The 24,475-nt window shown below is 37.6% G+C and overlaps 1 protein-coding gene across 1 annotated transcript in view; it reads right to left on the bottom strand.

Annotated features, from left to right (window-relative positions):
* The window catches only part of nlgn1 (neuroligin 1), a 307,922-nt gene that overhangs the window by 261,960 nt on the left and 21,487 nt on the right, over positions 1 to 24,475 (bottom strand). Inside the window, exon 2 of the mRNA XM_080877174.1 lies at positions 19,493 to 20,556. Within this exon, the coding sequence (XP_080733300.1) occupies positions 19,493 to 20,030 (538 nt within the window). The 5' untranslated portion in view covers positions 20,031 to 20,556. The remainder of the gene's footprint in view (positions 1 to 19,492; positions 20,557 to 24,475) is intronic.

The following is a 24,475-nucleotide window of genomic DNA, read 5'->3' as shown; positions in this document are numbered from 1 at the left end:
CTTGGCTTCTGTTTTGAGCACCACCTGCTCCAGCATTACTTTATCCATTACCTTTCCAAATGCACACACTCACACAGTATAAACATGAACAGGAAAAAAAACCCCAAAATAAAACACTACTACATGTGAATGAATACAAATGTCATTTCAGTAGTTCTGTGTTTGAGCAGAAGCCATTAGAGGGGATATAGTGTGGCAACACAGCAAACTTTGTGACATCTTTCTTTCTCCAAACCGTGAGGTTTAGATGACTTCCTTGTGCCAACAAGCTCTGTAAAGGACTGGAAAGTAGTAGAACTCTGTATGTATCTATGGGTAGAATGAAGCTGGGCATGGGGCCAGCATTACAGCATGCAACCTGCTCTATTCCTTCTTACCCAATTTAACATCACAGCATAATTAAAGAGACTTGGCAGTCCCTAAGAGCAGATTTCCTAGTCCCTTGCACTAGAGCTTGTTGGAGGGGGATGCTTGATCACATGCAACACAGGAGTAACACAGAATACCACACCAACATGAGGTGGCTTACTGTTTCCATAAATAAACTAATTACTGGAATAGTTATTTGTTGTAGGATAAATATGAACATGAATCTTAGCTAGGATTTTTCAGGTCTTGGTAGAAGTAAAGAAAAGTATAACTGAAATGACATTTTAACACCTGTGTTAAAGTGAAAGGTAAAATAAAAACACTGAAATAAATGAATGCTTCCTCCATCTTTACTTCTTAAAGGCTGCCTCTGGGATGCACCTCTGACAATAGCTTGTTAAAAATTCATCCAAGTTGTGAATGACTACCTAAAATATTTTAATAACATACATACTTCATGGATTTATTTCTCCTTGACTGCACTAATATACATGCGGGTCTACATTTGATGCAGCGTACTCATTCCTTTTTGAGTTACTCTTGAGTAAGTTCACAGCCCGTCTAACCAATTACCTTTGTAACTCTTGTGACCATGTGAGACATGACAACATGTGCAGCTATTTAAGATATGCTATCAATATTAAGTGCACTTCAGTGCTCCAGAAGAGCACGAATCACTTCTATATGAACTCGATATACCCCAAAGACTAAACCATTAGCATACATAGTACTCAGCTAAATAAATATCTCTCAGCAAGAAGAATTGACTTTTTTTTTATTATATTGAATTTTATTACTTCAAAATGATGACATGGACCTTTAATGGCTATTTTTGGCCACAAGTCAATTGTGGTTATACTGTCTTGCTTTAATTCTTTTAATACTTTTGAAGCATTAACAGCAATTTATTCACTTCTGTCATGTAAACCTTTTTTGTATTTCCTCTTTTAAAATTATCGTTTTACAGAGTTTTTCTGTTTGTTTGTTAGTTTGTCTGTTTTTAAGTACATATCCGCCTCAGCGACCAGACACATACCACTTACCATACAATTCTAATCACTGGAACAAAAATGTGGTGCAAGAGAAATATTGTTATAATTCAGTCAGTCGTTTCCATTCTCTTGCCATGTGTGTGCAATGGCTAACATCATTGCCCATATTTAGTTTACAGCAGCCTCTCCATCATCATTGAAGCAAATAGCTTCATGCATTACATATTTGTACGGCTGTTTTGGAAAGGGCCCTCATAAATAATGACTAGAAGTGAAATAGAAACTATGGAAAAAGCTGTTACTTCTCACCACAGTGTGTCTACTTTTGTTGTTCACAATGTGCTGTGTCTGAAATATGTATGAGGCAAAATGTGTCCTCGCTACAACTGTAGTAACGAAGCACTAAAGACAAGAGGGAATGAAAAAAAGATTGATTTTCTTTTCTTCCCTTTTTTTTGATGAATCTTAAAAAGGAGGTAATGTTATGACATTTGTATCCGTGCGTCTTTGTGCCACTACAATGGCTCACGCTGGCAATGTGCTGAAGGTTCAAATGTCCTTTATTTAATATTCAGGAAAGGGGAAAAACATAAGCAGCTTATTTATTTATTGTAATGCAAGTGTCATGAATATGTATGAGCAGCTATCAATGCTGTCACCTTGAGCAGAGTGGCTTGCATGTACGTGTGCAGGTTTGAGTTTAGGTGGGTGGAGGCTGATGCGTATGTGCAGCTATTTAGGAAAACAAAAGCTTGGAAACCAGTTTATACAAGCACTCAAGGTCAGTCTCTCCTTTTTCTTTGACATTTACCTCACTGAGCTATAAACTAGTGCTGGGTATTCAGACAGCAGTGGTCCTATTAAACAAATATGGTCACCATAGTGACTGTAAAATTGGGAATAAATTCCTTTAATTTTGAGGAATGTTGTACATACTTTATTAAAATTCATATCAGATGTACTGTACTGAAACTTCCCTCCATCTCTGGCTGATAACACAGAGCTTTTATAAAGCGTATAACTCTTCCAATACACATGAACGAATAAAATAAAATGGAATAAAGAGAGGTGCACTATGTTGAATGTCTGACATAAAGATTAGGCATAGATTGAGATAAATTGACTTTTATGTATTAACAAATTAATCTATTTTATTAGCATGTAAAAACAACATTTTTATTGAGGTGTACAGTATCTTTGATCTACTTCATATCTAGGTTGTTTTTGGAATACTTATCTTTTTACATCACACATACATTTGTTAATGTATATTTCAGGACACACATAAAACTGGATTTTTAGTTTAAAAAACCCTAAAAACTTTACATTTCTGGAAATAAAATCTTAGAGATCTTAAAGAAAGAAAGGCAGATGTTGATTGTAGTTATATGATTTACCTGTTATGCTCCAAAACAAGAAAGGTTAATGTACTTCATCATCACTAACAATACATTGTTAAGATTAATATACTAGTAAATAGCTTTTTTGGGAAGTCGCCTTCTATCTCTCTCTGTCTTGCTTTATTTGAATGAATCCCTGCATTGATAAAAAAACTAACAAAGTACTGTATCGGTGAAAGTACGTTCCTTCAGTGCTCCAATAAAAAAAACCCACAAAAACAAACAAAAACTAAGCATAATAACAAGAGAAAAGCATTTTAGTATAGTGCCCCAAGTGTAGTGGTTTACACATTTGCTTAACAAGAGAACGATCCCTGATTTGATCCTTGGAGGAGACACAAATCCCTTTGCGGTTGTGTCAGGAAGGGCATCCGGCATAAAAATCTGCCAAATCAAAGATGCAGAGATTTCCACTGTGGTAACCACTTGTGAATAAGGGAGCAGCTGAATCTAGCCATATACGCCTCTATTGCTGTATTTGTGGTCAATTAGGTCATATCAAATTAAAGGCAAGCACTATATTTTAAAATTTCTGACAATATGCTACAATTTGCAGCTCTGACTTTTCTTGTACACAGCCAGGGTTGTTCCTGGTTCTGAATAGACATTTGGTAGCAACTAGATGTGACACTACAGAGTTGGTTTCTTGTGAGTACGCATTGTAGTATTTAACAGAAACCTGTAACAGGAATTTTCTTGTTTTTTGTGACTATTCTTAAATAGATCGCAAATTACAAAAAAAAGAAAACATAGGGGAAAAATGTATACCAGAAGTGAATGCTTTGGTCAGATGACACAAAACTAGACCTCTTTGACCAAAGACACGCTGCTTATGTTGGAGAAAGAAGGGAGAGGCATACAACCCAAGTACACTGTCCCAGAGTGAAACACAGTGGGGAGAGTATTATGGGGAGTGGGAGTATAATGTTATGGGGATGCTTCAGTATGTCTTGAATTAAGAATCTCATCAAGGTGGAGGAACTCATGAAGAAGGATGGATATGTGAAGATTTTGAGAGAAAACCTCTAGCAGGCAACAGAAAAACTAGGTCTGGGTTGTTACTTTGCCTTCAAAGACAACAATAACCCAAAGCATATGTCTCCATTCTGCATCAGTGTTAAATGGATTCATATTACTGCAACATAGGTTTAAGACTAAGCTTTATATTCTGTTTAATGTCTAGTATCATATTCCATAACCAATGTTTGCAATAGTTGTCCTGTGAGGACCACATATCTTTTAAAATGAGCTCATGAACACAGGCGTACATCTTGATTGTTTTTTAAAAATATATATATTTTAATAATAATTTTAAAAATCAGCTGAATTAAAAGCGTTGAGGATTATATTTAGACATTCCCACAGATGCTCATCTGAAAGTGCTGCTGAGCCTGCACCTGGTCAACCATATTAAAGCAGACATAATCAGAGCTTCTCTCCATCATCATCACAGATTTCCTCATTAATATCCTAAAAGAGTCATTAACAACTTTTTCATACTCCATCTTCTCTGTATCACACATATCAGGTGCAACGTGGCGAGCAAGAGGAAGCTCATCTCTTATGATGCTAAATCACTGAAGCTCATTTACTTGCTAATGCTAGCTGTGTTTTCACTCAAAGAACAGACCGTAAGTGAGCTGAGAGCAGTGAAAGCTGGGCCAGCACCAGCTTGCCTTGTGCCCTGGTCTCCACTAAGTTTACTGTGAAAAGACCAGCAGTTTATCCACAATCCATGCGTATAAATTACCTGAAAAAGCTGCTGGTCTATCAACTTCCCCATCTCAACCCTCAAAACAGAGACTGCTACAGTCCCTTATAAAACTGAAAGAAGCGCAACAATAGCCAACAGCAGCCACAAGGTGGCAGTAACGTAAAGGAGGGATGCATATTAATTAACAGACCAGGAGCTCTAAGACAGCACTGTCTGAAAGAAGCTTTACTTCGGTAATGCCTATTTTTAGACTTGCTGATGAAACACCACTGGTTTTTGGTTATGTAAAATAAACTTGTTTCTGCATGCAAAGGAAAATAATGTAAGCACTATTTCAACTTTGGCTTCATGTGGCTTCAAACTTTTTCGATCAGTGGTCATTTTGCATGTGAATATAGCAGAAGTCACAGAACAGCCATTTTTTTATTGTAACACATTCAGCACTTACAGAATGTACACTACTCAGTTTCCAAGGTAAATTGTACAGTTAGGCAGAGAAAAGCATGTAGATACAACCAGTTGAAGTTGTGAGATTTGTTTTCTTCATCTTGGATACTAAAAGGACTGATATTTGTTTTCACTTAGTTACATATAGTTAAGAACCTGATGTCTCCAATTTCCAAGAGCTTTGATATATGATTTAAAGTCAGTTCTGTTGCTATTTATACAACCATCAAGTGTTGGGGCAAAACTTTAAAATACTGAATGTTGCTTGGGAGTAGAAAGCTGAGTAAACGAGATCCCTACTGTTATCAGCTTTCAGAGCGACTAAATCAAAAACGTTGGCACATTAAAATTTCTGGCAAAATATCTGGTTGAGCTTTCTGTTCCCACCAGTGCAAACATATTCTGCCAATTTTCAGTCTCTATTATTAACCACATCATACTAGACTCTCCTTTGGACTCAAGTTTCTCTCTTTGTTTGTCCCATCAAATAATCTACATTTATTTCTTTGCTTTGCTTAATCATTTGTTTTACTCTAATCTATTTGGAAAACAGCTTGTTGTGTGTCATTATTCAGTAAGTCATCCTGGCATATGTAGTTTACAAAATGGCATTCTATTAAATTGCTATTGATGACTTCTAAACTATCACAGTTTTTGAAGATAATAGAGGTGGCTACAAATGCTTTAGTAGGCCCCTCAGTCTCTACACCTGGCTTCAGTTAACTTGCAGACTGCACAAAATTGACAACTGACAATTTCAACCTGTTCCAGAATTGCTATTACCTCTTTAAAAGAGATCACCCATAAAGTCTTTATATTAAATCACCTTTTTTTCCTCTCAGTATGTGTGACCAAGACCTGGCTAACTGGTGAGTCCCGTGCTTTTTTTAAACTTTTGCCCAATAAATGTGTATTTATTAATTCTCCCCAGTTAACCAGCTTGAGTTTGTAAGAATATATTTGACTGTCACCTAGTGGAAGGAATACATGGCAACATTATTCTCTGTTACAGTTCAAAACTCTCTCTAGTTTGAACTGCAGCTGTTTATAACTGTTTAATTATCCAAGAGTTTTCTGAATTTTTAAATGAATTTGTGTTAAATGTGACAGCATTTTAGTTCTTATTGATTTTAATTCTTATTAAAGTTATTATAAAGTCTGGGGGTTATTTTGATCCGATTGAGTCTTGGCTGGGCCACACACTTGATTTGGTTCTATTGCTTCCTATATCTGCAGTATATCCACTTTTCCTGACTATGTGCCTCATCATTTTATTAAATCAGGGTTCCTGAGGTAAGGGACAAAACCTAGGACTACGCTTCACTCTCTACCATAATTACATCGACTACCACTGACTGTTGAAGTTCAGCAAGGACCGATTTCAGCACAAATGACGGCTCACAGTGCTGGGCTGGTCACAGCAGTCACTCAGCTTTAACACCACTCTGGGCTCTTGCTAGCTTAGCATTAGCATGCTGTCTGTACAGGTACAAGTTGCATTAGCTCAGACCTTCCCACAGAGCCATTGCGGGGGGGGGGGGGGGGGGGCACGGTATGAAAAGGGAAAAACAACAACAACAAAAAAAAAAAACAAAGCTTGGACACTGCTGGCAAGCGGCACCCATACAAAAGCAAAGCAGGAGATGAAGCATAGCTGAATATGTTTCCAAACCAACTTCATTCTAAGCCAAAGACTAGAAAATATGGTGAAGCATATCTTCCCTTTGGCTTCACCTGCATAATTGATTTTCCCTTCCTGGGGAGCACGCACTGGGCTGTTCAAATCACGGACAAACAGTATCCCACATTCATGATTTTTACTTCACAAACATTTGTTGTAATGACTAACTACTCCTGACATTTTGGAGATGTTAGCTCTTTATACAGTAAAGTTACAGTGGGATACAAATAATATCAGGCTCACAATTTGTTCCCCCTGTCTAAATCACGGACAAACAGTATCCTACAGCTGTTTATGTTTTTAAACCCATTTTGCACAGAGAGACATTTTTTGAAAAATGTATTGATAGCAATGTTGAATATTATTACACAGGAAAAAAACAACTACATGTAAAATAATCACACCGTGAGCCTCTGCCTTTGTAAATGGAGGGACAGTAACTGCGTGTATATAAAAAAGTGTAAAACCTGAAGATAGAGACAACATACTGTTAATCTGACTATCTGCTATTCTGCAATTCATCTCATGTAAACAATAACGTGGAAAAAGGCACATACCTTTAACGTTGCGTGACGAACTCTGCATTCCTCGTCCACACGTAAACGCAAAAAATGAGTTTTAAAAAATCTTCGTTTTCAGTGATTCGAAACGCCGTTTACGTGTGGACAAAACAGCTGCGTTTTCAAAAATACCCGTGTAGGTGCGGACGTAGCGTAAATGAGTTAGTAGTATATTTTCTTACTACCTGTAATTTATTGCAGGTTACTTGTAATTACTTAATTGTTTACTAAATGGGGGGGGGGGGGGAGAACATTTTTCTTGTAAAACAAAAGGGGACCCAGAAAAAAAAGTTTGCAAACCACTGCATTAGCTAGTGATTTGCGATACCACTGATTTCCTTTCCGATCTGATACCAATTAAAATTCAGGTTGGTATCGACGATACTGGTCCGTTACCGATACTTTGTACAAAAATTGAATTTGTTATTGTATTTCAAATTACCGGTACAGCTTCATAATGATAACGGCCATCAGACAACTTGTTATTGTTGAATTATGAAGAATTATCATATAGAAAACAAACCTGAAGTTGTGTGTTAATTTACGCTATTTGAACACATATCTTGTTATTTAACATTTACTTGCCTGGACATTTCAACAAAAACATTCAACATTCACACTTTCCCTCATTCACAGTAGTGATGTCCCACACTACAAATTTTGGTATCGATCCAATACCAAGTAATTACAGGGCCAGTATTGCCGATATCAGTACCAATAATTTTAACTTATTCAGGCAGCTTATTGGGGGAGAGTAGTGTAGGGTATTGATTCCAATGTTCCCTCTAAGCTGCTCGGTGCGCAATTGCGCACTGCTGGCACGGTTTCTGTGCACAGAAAACCTGCGTTGCACACAGAAAAAAAATTCTAACCTGAATTGAAATTAAAATGAATACTTTAACAATTCTGTTTTGCAGTGTTAGTCAGTCAGTGACTGGCTGCTCCCGTATGGGATTAGAACGATGTCAACTTATCCCATACGGGAGCAGCCAATAATGTGATTCACATTCGTATATAGGCAGCTAATCAACGTTGTTGACAGGCTATGACAGCGTCCTTATGTGCCGACACCGGTGTTTTAGCTAGCAAAGCGGCGTGGCTGATGTGCAGTGAAGCCACGTTAATGACAACATGTACAACCATTGGAGATGTGAGCAGGACAGTCGGAACAATTGATGGAAAAATTGTGGACTTTATACCAGTTTTTAAATTGTGTTGATAGGCCACGTAAAACCAGAGTTATGATAAAAAATATATGCAATGTTTGGTTTTCTTCCTGAATACTATCATTGTTTATATTTACTGCAGGAAGAAACGGTAAAAACAGCTTTTATAAGGAAAACGCTCGAAAGCACTCTCCGCCTGAGAGAAAAAACAAAACCAAAAAAACCCCACCCTTTCCTATTGGTCGAAAAATGTACCATGTTGACCAATCAGAAAATTATATGGCAACATGGCATTTAGTTGTTTAGGAAGGGGGAAGCTTTAGGAGTGATGGTGGTGTTTTGACATGTGAGAGATTTGCGATGTTTAGCACAACTCTTGTGTAGTTAGTGTGTAGTGTAGTCAATAGTTTTGTTGTGTGTGTCAGAACAATGAGGCAACTGCTGAATGTTACAGGCGTTACAGCAGTGATACATCTCCTGTTGTCAGGCCTGCAGATATCATGTTGTTCTCCTTTATCTCATAGTGGACAGAAACATTTTTTTGGAGTGGCACAAATAATTTGTGTGGCATCAAATTTGATGCAGAACAGCTGATTGTGCTGTAAATAGTTTGAAATGTTTATTTTAAAAAATGCCTTCGCTGCAAAACTCAGTTATGTTTTTGTAGAAGTAACTAAATAATTAATTGTCCAACATTGGTCATTATATACTGTATTTTGTAGTCAGAGAGTTACAGGACTCTCTCTCAGACCACAGACTCATAATACAAGTCAGAGCTTTATTTAAAATTTAAAAAAAAAAAAGGAAGAAGAAGAAGAAAAAAAAAAGTTGTGTTTTCAAAATTGGAGTTCAAGTTATTTTTACTTCCAATAGTGTTAACATACTACAAAGGTCATGAACAAGATTTTTTTTACATTTTCATTGTAAGTGGGATAAAGCAGTTAATTAAAAGTAGTCTAACATAAATGTAAATGCTGTGATTTGATTATTTTAATAAACCATGTAACTTGGACGGATTCGATGCTGGCATGACCACAGTGCACACGTCTGCTGTTGCTCAGAGTGGTCCAAGGGATCGCTCGGGGAGTTTGTGCGTTCGCTCACACACATGAAAAATTAGAGGGAACATTGCTTGATTCCATCGATATTTCGATCGATCTGCCCACCTTTAATGTTAGCAACATAATGCAGTCGTTTCTGTCCTAGAGCAGTCTCCATTTTACCATCATGCTCTTTATAAAAATAAAAGTAATGTCCATATCTACGCTGTGCCACTATTGTCCTTCTCTAGCACACAAACTAAAATCAGCTGATCATAGTGAGAGTAGAAGAACCGATAAGTGGGATCGCTAGGCAGGGAGACTAACGATTTAAAGGAATTGGACTACTGGGAACCGGTTCTCTACAAGAACCAGTTCTTGATTCCCATCTATAATTATTGATGCTGGTAACTCTGATGTCAGGGCTCTAGAGGGCGACCAATTTGGCAAATGCGACCAAATTTTTCAGTGGTGCGACTAAAAAAAAAAATCTTGTTCGAACCAGCAGCAAAAGAAGCAGCAAACTAGGCTTTACATTTGATCAATGTCGTCATGAATTCCCTCTGATTTTTGCTGTTTTGCTTCCACCACGATAAAAATCACAGTTCATGCACAGCTCTCTCTCTGTACTTCAAGAACAGTTTCCCGTCTCAAATCTCTGTTTTCTGCATTATTCATTCGCTTATTACCCACCAGTCTACCGTTGTTTACAGCACTGTCGGCCGCTGTCTTTTTCTTTTTTTTCACTTAAATGACCTCGGACAAGAAAACCTGCTGTTCAATACTGAAGAAATTAAAACTTTTTAAAATTATGCAAAATTACAGAATATCGCAGAATAATTTAAGGTTATCTGCTATAAAAAGTCAGGTCAGAAAAATCTCCTTCAAGTTTTTCTGTGTTTTATTCTCAGTTACTTTGACACAAAGGCATCTGCTGTGATGTTCACAATTCTGATGAAGTCTCACATGTATCAGTACTGATAAATGATCAGAATTATAATATTTCTGACTGTCTGAGGCTAAATTGAATCGAATCAGGACTTTGACAAACCGGAATCGAATGGATTATAGAAATCAGTGATAATATCCAGCCCTAGTGAGCAGCCTAGGCCTAGCTGTAGCTGTGGGTAATAAGAAAAGATGAAAATAACTACTGATAACTTTTTTGTTAAGTTAAGGCCTGGTCCGTATGAAATTCATAGCCAGTGCTCTGACACAGTACCATCAACCTCTGAATGCTGAAAAAGCACAGTGTATCCAGAAAACACATTATATGCTGCAATAAATGCACTGCAAGTGTCCCCTCTCCCCACTGCCTTTCAGCAGCATGCAACAGCAAACAGGTCGTCAGAGGAGGGCGAGATGATGATTAAGTTTAACATTTTCTACAATATTGTCAAAGCACTTTAAGCACAAGATTGTTAGTTAATAATTTAGAAATTAATATTTTCTGTATGGACTGCAACCCCCCCCCCAAAATGTGCACATGTAAAACTGCGGTGTTAAGCGATGCAGTTGAAAAATATGAGTGCGCCTAAATTTTGTGCCGGTGCGCCCATGGCAAAAAGTTAGTCTATAGCCCTGTACTTAGATACTTGTATTGTCATGTGCACAAGACAAAGTGGCAATACAAGTATTGGCACTCACTCTTCTAACATTCTTCCCATTCTTCCCACTCTTCCCATTAGCCTATAGTATACTTCAAGGGTCCAGTCCCTTTTTCATTCTATATTCTTTAAAAAAAATAATAACAATAATAACATTAAATAAAAAATAGACATATCTGCCTTTTAAACCAGGCACCAAGTCCTCTACAAATTTATTAATTTGTTGTTTAGCTAAGGTTGAAACCTGACTAAAAAAAATTTCTGAAAGTTAATGAAAATAAAACCACCATGTTAGTGTTTCATCCCAATCAATGACAGACAATTTCACTTTCCATGACCCCCTCAGATCTTGAGCCCATGTCATCATATCTTAAACCTCATGTGAACGATCATGGTGTTAGCCACACCCATAGCAATAATCCCACACACAGGAATTACTGCAATGAATTATATATCGGACTGAGGAAAACACTAATATCACAATTGCAGCTGGTTCAAAATGCTGTTGCTACACTCTTGACAGGCACATGGAGGCGTGATAATATTTCGGCCAGTCAATTGCACTAGCCTTCTTTGAAGCACAGGATCAATTTCAAAATATTGTTGCATCCATCAATCAAAGTGCTAAAAGCATTTTCATCAATGTCTGTTGTGCTTAAATGTGCTATATAAATGAATTGACTTGACTAGAAAAGAGAATATAATATTGCCAGTGTGAAAACTAAATCACTGACTTGTACAGGAACAACTGATAAAAAGCAACACTCCTAACAGTTGTACCTGGAAGTGCTGAAAAACAAAACATAACAACAAATACCAAAAAACCCTAAAACAAGTTGTTTTTCCATACAGGAATATCAACCTGAACTAAAGTTTCAAATTCAAAATACACTACATTTTGTTACAGAGAAATATTACTATGCAAGTTTGATAAAGGGTACTATATTAGAGCTTTCCTGGTTCCAAGAAAAAAAAATATTTAGGGATGATGTGATTGTTGATCTAGTTCAGTTTATTTAGTTTGCTTTTGTAAGGTTCCCTTTGCTGTGTCCTGCACAAGGCGGCTCATTTGGCAATAACAAGTTAGTCTGGAGTGCAGGTTCTTAGCTGGTGACCAGAGTAGACCAAGTATATCCAAGTGAAACAGTCTTTGCACATCAAAAACGCAGACAGCAGGGGGTATTGCACTTGAGGTCCTCTGGTTATGACTTTCCTGTATGAATGGAGCACTAAAAAAAATAAGTAGACCATACCACGACCGTTATTAGGTGATTTAAAAGTTTGTCCCAGCAGCAAACTTTTAAATCACCTTTTTTGGGGTTTTAGTACAACTATGTTAAACTCTAAATTCTTCACAAGAAATTGGTCATAATCTAACATAATTGTCTTTTTCTTTCAGTATTTTTGTTGTTTTTAACTCAATTTGAAAGTTTGGTTAGGCTGAGCTGGAAATGGCAAGCTCACCACATACTGAGTATGTGGTATAGACACAAACACATACAGACAGACACACAGACTAGAACACACTAACATAAGAAGAAATACCAGTGTGGAAAAGTTAAGCTGTGAGTGGAGGTGACAGAGGCCCTCAAGGGAAACCCAAACACAAGCAGGGCCATGCCTATTCCTGCCCATTTGTGTGTCTTTGTAGGCATGTGTGCATGCCACCTCCCAAAGGATCGTCCCTCAACAACTACAAAACTAAGACAAAGCCCAAGGAATAACAGGAAAAAAATAAGAGACAAAAGCAAGAGAAAAGGACATAAGAGGAAAGTGAGATGGTAAAGGGTGAAAAGGTCAAGACGGATAGAGACAGAGACAGACACAAGGGAAAAAGCCAACCTGTACAGAGGGAAACCAAGATGGATGGAAAGAGACATGAGAAGAACAAGGTAATGAGGGAAATGGGAAATTGTGGGAAAAAACAGTCAAACATTCACAATGTGTGAAGTTCACTGAATCTTGACGGAATTCGTATCTACAGCAGGACTTCTGTTCTAAACCCCTCTGGAGTGATAACAGCAGAAAGAAATTTTAGAACAATACAACTTGTTAAAATATTTTGAGAACTACTGGAGATATTAAACAGTGTGTACATGTCCTGGGATAGTAGATCAAGTTTGCAGTTTAATGTAAGAATGTAAGAAAGAAAAAGGGAATCAGAAAAGCAGACAAAACAGAGCCAACCCCACCACCCTAAGTGACACTGATTCTAGACCAAGACCGAATGCTGTGCATAGAAGTTACCTTGTTGAATTACACTGGCAGCATAAAAATGTAATTTTACAGTTTACCTATTGGGAATGATAACAGCAATATCCTCTTGTACAAAACAGTATTGTGCTGTTTACAGTATAAGACAGCCAGCTGTCTGGTTGCCTTTATACTGTTATCTTAGGTTTTTTTAGGATATCCGGATATCAAGTTTATTACGATAAAATATACATGTCCTCATCCTTAATCAGTTTCTTGTCTTTCTTAAACTATGACTTACAGTGTAGCTCAACATTTGCATGATATGACTTTTGCAGTAGGAGTTCCACAATGGTGGTTCATTTTTAGCTCAACCTCAACACTGTTCTCAAGCACAAAAACCCTAGAAATCACAAGGCACAATCACAACAATTGGAATCTAAACCTCAACTAACGTATTGCTGGGTTCCATCCAGTCTGGGGCCTTTAGTGTGGAGTTCACGTGTGCTCCCCAAGTCTGTGACGGGTCTCTCTGGGTACTTTGGCTTCCTCCCAACATCATGTGTGGGGTTCTGTTAGATTCTCAGATTCTAAACTTAATCATAGGTGTGAATCTGAGAGTGAATGGTTGTTTTTCTGTCTGTGTTAGCTCTGTGACAGACCGGTGATGTGTTCAGAGTGTAACAAGTCTCACGCTAGGACAGTTATAAGCTCCTGCCACCATGAATATAATAAGTGGAAGAAAGTTAACAGCACTTAGCAGTGGTGCCAATACTGTACCATCGCTGTTAGTAATAAAACATTATTTGTGTATTTGGGAACCAACTTTCCTATGAATTACAAAGCATGTGCAGCTAGTTTATTTTCTCACATGGTAAGCAAAGCGCTATGACCTTTTAAATAAAATGCTCTATTCAGAATGCAAGTTGATCATTTAACATCAAGACAGCTTAAACTTGTACAAATTAGTATTGTCCAGATTCAAAACTGCCAATGCAAATTTTCAGTGCTTACAGCCCCATACATTTTCTTTCAGCAAATCTTTGGTCAGGCAGGAAAACTTTTACTCAACTTTGTCAGTAATAGCTAAAGTGTCATATGCAATGAGATGCATTTAAGGCACTGAAGCAGCAACAAAGTGACAGTCTCGCCACATGCTGTTAAAGAAACAACACCTTCAGTATTGTGACACAGTTCTGTGCTAATATTGTCAGCATGTGAGTTTAAGACATTTGTTCTTATGGATTGAAATGTAAAGATTTGTGTTAAATAATATTACCTTCACCGCATCTCATCTGCTTCCATATTGGCTTGTGCTTGTAGTCATGATGTCTTTTGACAACCCACACAGTTGAGTCAGCTCTGGCCTTATGTGAAGAATAGTAAAAATATATAACAGGCAATAAGAAATGAAAAAAAAATTTTTGTCCTGCAGTGTTTCCTTCAAACTGCAAACTGCATTATCTTATTTATTTTTTGTTTTGTTTCCTTGTTGTTTTTTCATTTTTGGAAATCATTAAAAAGTCTACAGATTTATCTTATTTATCAAAAAAGGTTTTTGTTTTTTTCCCCCCAGAGTTGGTATTGAGTGTGTTCTATGCAGCAAAAAGAGCATTTCCCCCAAACGTACTGAAGGCTTGGCCCTCCATAGCCATAAATACATCTGACTCATGCATCAGAATGAGTTTTACTTAACCCAAGTCTGAAATTCCATAATTGAATTTCAAGCCACTCATATTCATTTATTTCATTTTCAGAAATGAATTGTGAATGCATGCACAGAGAACGAAGACCAACCACAGAGCTGCTACCTCTGATCTCAACACAGAAACCATTATCCCAGCATGTGATAACTTAATGGTCATACTCCATCCCAGAGACATCAAAAAGCACTACTTTTAACCACAGAAGATTTCTTTGAACCTGTGTGACACAGGACAGTACAATAGTCCTTATGTGGACAAAGAGGCAAATCCCACAGCAATTACACTCTGCCTTCTTCACTTTCACCGCTGCTCTATTGTTTGGCTGCGTGTGTCCTGCTCTTACTTTGTTTTTGTCTGTCTTTCTAATACTACCCCATATCTTCTTCTTTAACACAGTCATATGTCTTCATAGCTTTCCATCGCTAGCTTTCCTTCTAATCACCTCAGTCATACAGTTTTTCTTTGTTTTGTCCATTAAGAAGTCTTCCATGATGGTGTGGAGAACAGCCATTAACAAAAGCACATCAGAATTTCATGTTAGCTGAAGGTATAAGTGTTATACAAACTGTTACGGAACTAAAACCGAAAATAAACAGTGTATATGTTCCATGATGTGTTTTGTGCATCATAAGTTATCTACAGATCTGTCAGCAACCGTGTAGTTATTGATCAGTGGATGCTGAAGCATTTGGGAACGCTGTAAGATTGCCCTCCAAATTTTCACCTATGCAGATGAAATCCTAAGTTTCACATATTCACTATAATTCTGCAGGTGCACCTGATCATTTTCCTTTGGAAAAACTTGAGAGCTAAAATGTGCTTTTTATCACAAAATATTTGTAGTGTATTGCCTGTCAATATGTCACTTGTATGAAGACATTATAGTTGATTTTATTAATAATACCCCATTTCCACTTCCTATCCAAACATGTTATAAAATCCATCACTGTGGCTGCACACATCTAGCCATGAAATTACCTAGTCACTCACCATAATCTATCCACTCACCCCACACACCACTGAGTACACTGCACTACTGTGTCACTGATAATGACTCAAGTTCTAAAAGTATCCACTGAAATAGCTTTTGCCTCTTTAAAGTAAACCACCACCATCACTGCGGAACTGACATTAGACTCTAATGATGTACCAGAAAACATTATCTGATGCTGTAAAACTGATATCCCAGCCTGGACAGCATGGCTAGTAACTCAACAACGCACACTTTAATTGTAATATCTGAATATAGAAGCCATGCACATGTACTGAAGAACACCATCCCAATACATGTTCATGATTCCTGAGAAATGAAACGTGTGGTACATTTTAGTCATTTCTGCCTAGAAATATTCATCTGAAAAGTGCAGACTTCAATTGGATGTCCGTGGTTAGCATCAGTAGCAAGACACGATTTGGTGTTCAACCCAGGCTCAACTGCCCAGCACAGTCGTGCACAGAGAACTATTGCCACGTAAGAATGTCAACATTTAATGACACTATAAAGCCATTTTTTTTTCTTCAGTATCTTGGGTTTGAAAATTCTCATTATATTCAATTTAATTGCGAATAGATTTCAATATGGCTAACATTATGGGAAACCCATTCTTATGACAAACTATAGAAAAGGTATAGTTGGGGAAGATGTGTTTTGTTAACAATAAATAAAAAGTCAAATGTAAATCGCAGGCCAGTAGCAGAAGACGAAAAATGAGTGACCCTCCATCATTCAGACCTCAGTTTAGATGTTTATGCACAAAATGTAAATAGTGAAATTAAATCTTTAGAATAATGACTTCTTACAGATTACACTAGACAGTAAAATTACTTGAATTCCAACAGTTTCTTCCCATGTCACAGTGATTGAACTACATGAATACTGACTATCTACTTAGATGGATTGCTTGGATCGGCTGATATCCATGGCATCATCTCTTATCAAAATTGTTTTTTTCTTGTTTTGTTTTGGGGTTTTTTGCATAAAATGTTATTCGGGAAAACAAGTAAGCAATTGATGTACTAACATTTTCAGAATTGAGGCATACTGCTTTAGATAATGTATTGTTCTGAAAGATAATATAATTTTAAAACATGAAGTTGAGCACTTCAGTCTCTAAAAGTTACACTTAATTTACCAGTCAGAAGTGATGTCTCTAGGATGTAAGACTACTAAGTTCTGGTCGATAAATGTCACTTTTTAGTCTCTAAAAAATTGCTTCCGACCTGTGCCTTTTACGTAAGGCTAAAATTTCACTTTTATCAATTTTATAAATATAAAAAACAAAAAATATATTTTAAAAAAAACGTTTAATTCTATAGACCATAGAGTATTGTCTTAGGATCTGTATTCTTCATGTCACTTTTATTTAGGGCTTTTCCATGTATTGAATATCTAAATTAATGTGTCTTCTTGTATACTGTAAAATAATTATTGTTATTTTCAACTTTGTGCATAGTTACTGGGTGGCAAACTGCAGACACAGAAACAAACTCAAGGAAAGCAACTTCTCCTGTAACTAAGGGACATTTCTGTGATCTTGCTTTTCTTTTTCTGTGCAATACACTGTGTTTCACAGCTATTCTTCCTTTATTATCAAATCACAAAATCTTGTTTTCTGAATTATGATTTTTCCATGGTGTGTGAACATTAAATAAGCTTCTGTAATCTGTCAGTGCATTTCCTTTCAGTGTATTTGTATGTGTAACATGTTAGAGGCGAAGAAGAGCAGTGAATTTATAATGTGCACGTATCTATTTAGTACGAAAAAAGGAAATATACAATAAGCGATAATGCTGACTGCTGCCAAGACAATGACATTAACACCCAGAACTTATCAAGGACGCTGTCAGCACATCTCTCCCCCTCTCTCGCTTTTGCTCTCTCTGTCACTCACTCTGACTCAAAAATATCTATACAGAAAAAAAGTGCACACACAGCCAAGAAGGGAGAGGCTAAAAGAGAAAGACAGAGAGGAGGTGGAGGACATTATCTTGATGAAACAGCGCTTGATACAGTAGCCAGAGCCAACCAGAACATAGCTCTGCTTTCTTTTAATGGAGATTACACAGTCAAGGTCCAGCCTGAGCTCATCTTATTTAACACTGCATACAACTACATCATTGTGAGTGTGTGCATGTGTGTTTGTGACAGTGTGTATGATCTAATATGCTGCTATCTTGCGACACATCAGCCATAATTACTGCACACCTCCTGACCTATGATCTGGCAGCCAATCAAATCCCCCACTATTGCTGACCAACGCGAGCACACATGAGTACTGGGGATGTGGTGCAACACACCTCACATCAATCCACCATCACAAGGTCTGCAAATTACTTGTCTTATTCAGGGTTTTAGATGCAAGTATGTTGCTGTTATTACATTGAGTATATCAGAGGGTCTTTACAAGACCTGACAAATGACAAAAAAGTATTTCCTGATGTGCGCACTTATACTTTCTGAAATGCAGTAGCTGTGTTCAGTGAGAATACTGCTTCTGACATTTTCACTTTCTTCTTAAGGTTTTTTAAATTGGCCCTAAATTCACTTTCAGGTAGTGTTTTAAAAGGCCCAGTCTCTTAATTGCAGCATTCTAAAAACCAGCAGAGTAAAGACTCTAATAACTTGTAGACCTTGATTTCACATCTCTCTCTCCATCTCAGTCTCTCTCGCTCAGTCTCTCTCTCTCTCTCTCTCTCTCTCTCACTTTCTCTCTCTCTCATGCTGTAACATATAGCTCTTCTTTTTTCTTCCTGTTTGCAGGGTGTTCTTCTTTCTGTGGCATTGTATAGGTTGGAGTCAGATCATACATACCTCCTTGTCTACATATTTTCTTGCCCGGTTTCCTGGCACATTCCTTGGATATTCTTTTGACTGTAAAATGAATAGAAAACTAAAGAATAACATGGAGCCCCTGGACGCGCAGTGCACACAGGAGCTGGCATGCACACACACACATGAACACTCACGCAGCGCTGATTGACTGAAAAAGACTTGGAGAGGAAGGAAGGGAGAAATAAAGACAGGGGGAAAGAATGAATAACACCAGCTCAATCAGAGCAGTATTCACTCTATCAGTCGGCCAGCCAGCCAGTCATTCAGCCAGTCAGCCAAATCAATCGGTGATGATCATGACAACAACTGTCTTGTTTAATGAACTGTAGCCATTGTGGATGAGCACAATACGCTATGATGAGCTGCAGACATGAGAGTGGGGGGGGGGGGCCTGCAGAGCAGGGCAAATAAAGAAATTAGAAAAAAGAGGAGCTGAGAGGAAAATCTGTTCAAAAAGTCTGAAAGAATGAATGTGGAAGAAAAAAATATTGAGGGAGATGTGGAGTGAAATTAAAAGTATGCACACTGTTCTCTCTTTCACACGTCACTCTTGCACATTCATGTAGTATAAGAAATATCATGCACATTTAACATGCACAAGGTCATGCTTTCCCTTCTAATGACAGACATACAAGGACAGAAACAGAAATTCACTCTCACATAGTAACAACACACCCCAACAACACTTTTTTTTTTCCTCTATCAGAAGGTTGTGGGTTTAATTCTCTCTGCCCCACCTCCCTCTGTACTCAGCCATCCTACCCTGGGCTTGCAGGCAAACTCACCATCCTCAGTGGGAACATAGATGTTAAGATAGAGGCAGTCCTCGCTCTGGTCCTGGACGTAGGTAGACACCACATCGATGCTGTTGGTAAACCACACTGGCAGCATGACATCTGGCAGACGGCCCTCGACGATGCTCTGGGGACACACTGGGGCAAAGTGTGTGGCATTGCGAATGTCAGGCCATGGTGCCGCTGGCTCAGGTGGCTGAAAGCGGCGCTCACCAGTAGGTGGAGCGGCATATGGAACGCCCAGAAATTGTATGACAGGACCCAGGATCTCATTGTTCAGCTCCTTCTTGATACCACGAAGCTTGCCATTGGCTGTGGTTACTATTGGGTCATTCTCATCAAGTTTCTGAGCTAACACAACAGCTGGACATGCCTGCAGAAGCAGCAATCCCAGCCATATTAGAGTGGATACCCACCAGCCAGCCTTTAAGGAACCTTCTAGACCTACATATCCCATGCTTCTGCTCCCACATGTAGCACTCTGAAGTAGCCGACATCCAATCCTCGAATGCTGCCTCCACTCGAACATGGCTGCTGTCCCACGTTTTACACTTGGTTGCTTTCTCTGTTTTTGGCCAGTTCTTGCTCGTGAAACAAACTACTTATTTCCTTTTTCTCACTTATACCATGCAGATGCAAACACAAACACAATCACAAAACTGACATTCATACAAAAGTAAGGTATAAGGAAATTGGTAACTCCGGAGCAAATGAGGGTTGTGGATGCTAATGATCCGTTTTAAAACCAAAGCACTGCAAAGCATCCAGTAGAACTGTAGCAGCCATCAGTTTCCTCCAAATTGGTGAAAGAAAATCTGTGAAATATTCCTCACAGTATGGAAATATATTCCTCAAAAAGGTCCTGTAAACAATCACTGGACTGAAGAAGAAAACACTGAAGATTTCATCTTTAGGCACCACTTCTCAGGAGATAGACAAGCCAGTCAGTGGTGATGGTTTCCATATTGCCATGTACAGCGGCAGAAGCAGCGATTGCAGTGCAGTGGGTCTAGTAGGTACTTGTACTGTGAAGAGTCAAGTCCAAAGTTGGTCCCCTGCAACACAGTAAACACACCTTTAGCATTCACACTAAGAAGGCAATGACCATTTTTAACCAGTACCATTTTAAATGTACAAAATTATTTTTCTTACTTCACAGCATTGTAGACATGCCATTTAATTTGTCTCATACCCATATGCACGGATGGTTACATGAGATAACATTCCTCAGCAACACACAAGGTATCAATCAGCATGCATGGCAACAAATTATAATGTAGAGTTTAATTGTATACACTACTGACTGTGTGACACTCCATCCCACCGAGAGGGGCTGATATTTAGACAGACCTTAACTTGGATCCCAGCAGCAACAAGGCTTACAGTCAAAGCCACAGGTCATTTCAATGAAAGTGGATATTGTGACATCATTAGTGCCAGTGTACCACATGTTATGGAGAGGCAAAATTTGGAGATGGTAAATGGGTATGTAGCAAGGAACTTCATACAGGTGGCTACAGTTTGTGTCATGTCACAGACCTTGTATTAACATTCCCCAGAAACTTTGCCTGTTTTACCATTCTCCCAGTAAGTCTGTCTAATGAGATATATGGTAGTAACACAAATTAATTCCAGCTGAAACAAGGTAACACACAATTTTTACTTCACCCTTTACGCCACTATGTGTTTGTGTGTGCATGAAATTGTCGAACATGAAGGTATGTCCTTCACACTATGTGGTTTTCTACCTTTCCCACACTTCTTAGTAGTCACTGTTCCATCTGGATGAGCTCACCTTCAATTTCATACACTGAGGTAATCCTGTTTAACTGCACACACACAGCAAACTGTCAAACTAGCTAAAATTAACACAGAACTGCATTTTCACTAAAACACTAACATGTTATACTCCTAAAAGTTTATGTGTATATCTGTATATGAAAGACTGATTGATCATGCAAGCAAGTACAACTGTGATTAACGGAAGAAACACGACAATGAGGGAAGACTAGAACCTGAACCTAAGTGTCCATACACAAACAGGAAATCTAAGGAGGCTAAGTTGACTGATGCACAATCCTACATATTAATATCTGATAATATCTTACCCAGCCCCAGTTACTGTCACTATCCTGCAAGACTGAATATTTTGTTGAAAACATTGTGTTAGCATAATGCTTTTCTTTTCTTTTTTTGAATACAGCTGATGCCCTCTCACTGTGTCAATGTATTTCTTCTATATCTCAATTTTGCTTTAATTCATCAGCTTAAGGAATAAAAACTCCTGAAAGGACCCACACCATTATGATGTCAAATGATGTGTAGTAGCTACAGTTAGGGTAATTGGTAATATGAAACTGTCTGTAAACGGGAATGCAAAAATGGGTGTCTATCTCTGTGTTAGCCCTGTGATGGACTTGCAACCTTCCAGGCTGTACCCCACCTCTTGGCCTATGACAGCTGGAATAGGGTCAACACCCATGGCCCCAGTGAGTGTGAATTGGATAAGTGCTTCTTTTTTTTCTTCTGAACATCACCTTCTGATTTATGAACAACACACACACACACACACACCAAATGATTTTGCTGAAGACATTTAAAAAAATTTTTTTTAATTATTTAAAAAAAACCCCAAAACAAACAATATATCTGGAGCCATGCATCTTCAAAGAAATCCTAATAACTACCAACACATGACCACATTTAATATTCAGTATACTATTATTTGTAGTTATTCTAACGTATACACTGAAAATTTAAAATAATTTAAAAAAAGGACTGACTCTAGATTGAATTATTTTCTTTCTTACACATAGGCCAGTTGTATACCATCCATATTCATTGTATAAAATTATGCTGGCAGCCATGTTGATGCCAGAGGATAAACTGCTTCGTTGGCTGCCTTTAAAAGTCAGCAGTTTTTGTTATTTGTTCAGGGACACAGAAGAATTGCCTACTAAACCTCTTTTACTTTTAGCAAACTGAAGCATGCTAAATAGTCCCTTTGGATCATGTCAAACAAGGGAACTAGTGGAATATACCCACGTTTTCTGCATAATGATGGAAAATTACAGCAGCTGCAAACACAGAGGGCTGTTGGAGCTGAACATTACAATATGACTCCCATACTTTGGATCAGAGAAAACTAAAAAACAATCTCAATATTTTAAATTTTTAATATTCAATATTTTTTTTATATTTATCTATTCATGGCTTTGTCCTTTCTCTTTACTCATTTAATTATTGTAAAAAGTGACAATACTGAATTCATTAATTTTTCAAGTGTTTAGAGATATTTGCGGTAAAATCTCATGACCGTTGTAAGGCTGTGTGTGGTTTGTCATCTGTCCAAACCAGAGCCATATTTTTAAAAGGGAAAAATGTAAGTTAAACTAATAAAAATAAGTTACAGATCTGTATAGACTAAAAACATGCTTAAAAAATAATTAAAAGAAACAGCTGAAGATGATGCCAATCATCTCCTGAAAAGAAGTGTAAAGCACGTAATCTAGCTTTGGAAATGAGTGCATTTCCTTTTGTTTTAAGGTTTAATATGTTCAACCTGGTAAGACAACATGTGTGAGTTTACAAAGACATAATGGCTAATTAAGAACAAAAAAAAATCATGGCTGTCTGTATGTTATGAGATAATCATGAAAAATTATTGAAAACAGTAAAATTCTTCTCCTATTACTACTTAGTTTCCAACCCACAAACAGACTGTGAATATGACACAATGTAAGGAGGTTATTTCTTAGGTCCTCTATATTTTCAGTTTAAACCTTCAAATGTGACAGTTTGCATCTGCTGTTATTTCTTCTGAGGCCTCATGGGAGGCAGGCTGCAGTCAGCTGAATGGTCACAATGTGGGAGTGAAGGTGAAGCATTAAAAAAAAAAACTAATAGAAAACTAAATAACTAACAGAATATAGGTGAAACTAATTAGATGCCAACCAATCCTGAAGATGGTAGAGAAGACAAAGACAGAAAATTAACATCTAAAGACAAAGAAAGCAATTACCAAATGAGACAATGCAAGCAGACAGACAGTGAGAAAGCCAAAAACAGGAGACACACAAACTAGGTAAAAAACAAAACACCAAAACTCATAAAAAGCTAAAGAAAAACTTTTTAAAAGGACATTTGAGACTATGACACACGTAGCCAGAATCCTGAGGTCACGAGCACATAACACAACACTTACAACACATCTCTTCTGGCTGGTACACACTAAATATCTGTGTGTATAAAGGCAGAGTTTGACATTGTGTGGAGAGTAGACAGCATGATATGACACTGTCACTAAATACAACAGTCTCCCTCATGGGTGGTAAACACAGAGCAGTCATCATCTGTAATTGATGCATCTGCATGGAAAGAACGGGAAACTCTACTACTAAAGACAGGAACACATGAAGTGATTATTTCAAAACAGCTGTGTTATATCTACTTGATTTGTTTGGTGGCAATGGTACTGCAGTGATCTTGCAACTATCTAGCCAAAATTTTAATGCAATTTGCAGGATTATAAATCCATCTAAATTGCAGAGAGAAATTTATCAGTGCTTGAGGTGCTAATTCAGTCAGCAGCTATCAACTTAGACATGCCAGCCTCATTTCATGTTGTGTATATGTGCAGCTGCCAATAGCTCCTGCAATTTATGCTTAGCCTGTCATCAGATCAAATCTAACGTCTAAGAAGCTTGTTTGTCTCCATCCAATCTTTTGTGTGTTTTTTTCTTCTATATATAGCCATGTTCATTTTTCATTCTTTGAAGACCAATTTTAATTCAAGGTATTTTCAATTTTGTCCTGCTGTGTTATAAAATTTGGGCTCGTTTTTATCTGAATGTATTACTGTTGGTGTTCATTTTCTGCTTTTGCAATGTTGATTCGTACTAATATGTGTTTGCTGCATACACAATGTTAACTGTGCATCTCTATCTCTCAGCTGACTAAATCAAAATACAATAA

This window comes from Rhamphochromis sp. 'chilingali', assembly GCF_963969265.1.
Source record: "Rhamphochromis sp. 'chilingali' genome assembly, chromosome: 3".
NCBI classification, from domain to species: Eukaryota; Metazoa; Chordata; class Actinopteri; order Cichliformes; family Cichlidae; genus Rhamphochromis; species Rhamphochromis sp. 'chilingali'.
This window is presented reverse-complemented; position numbering and strand designations above follow the sequence as displayed.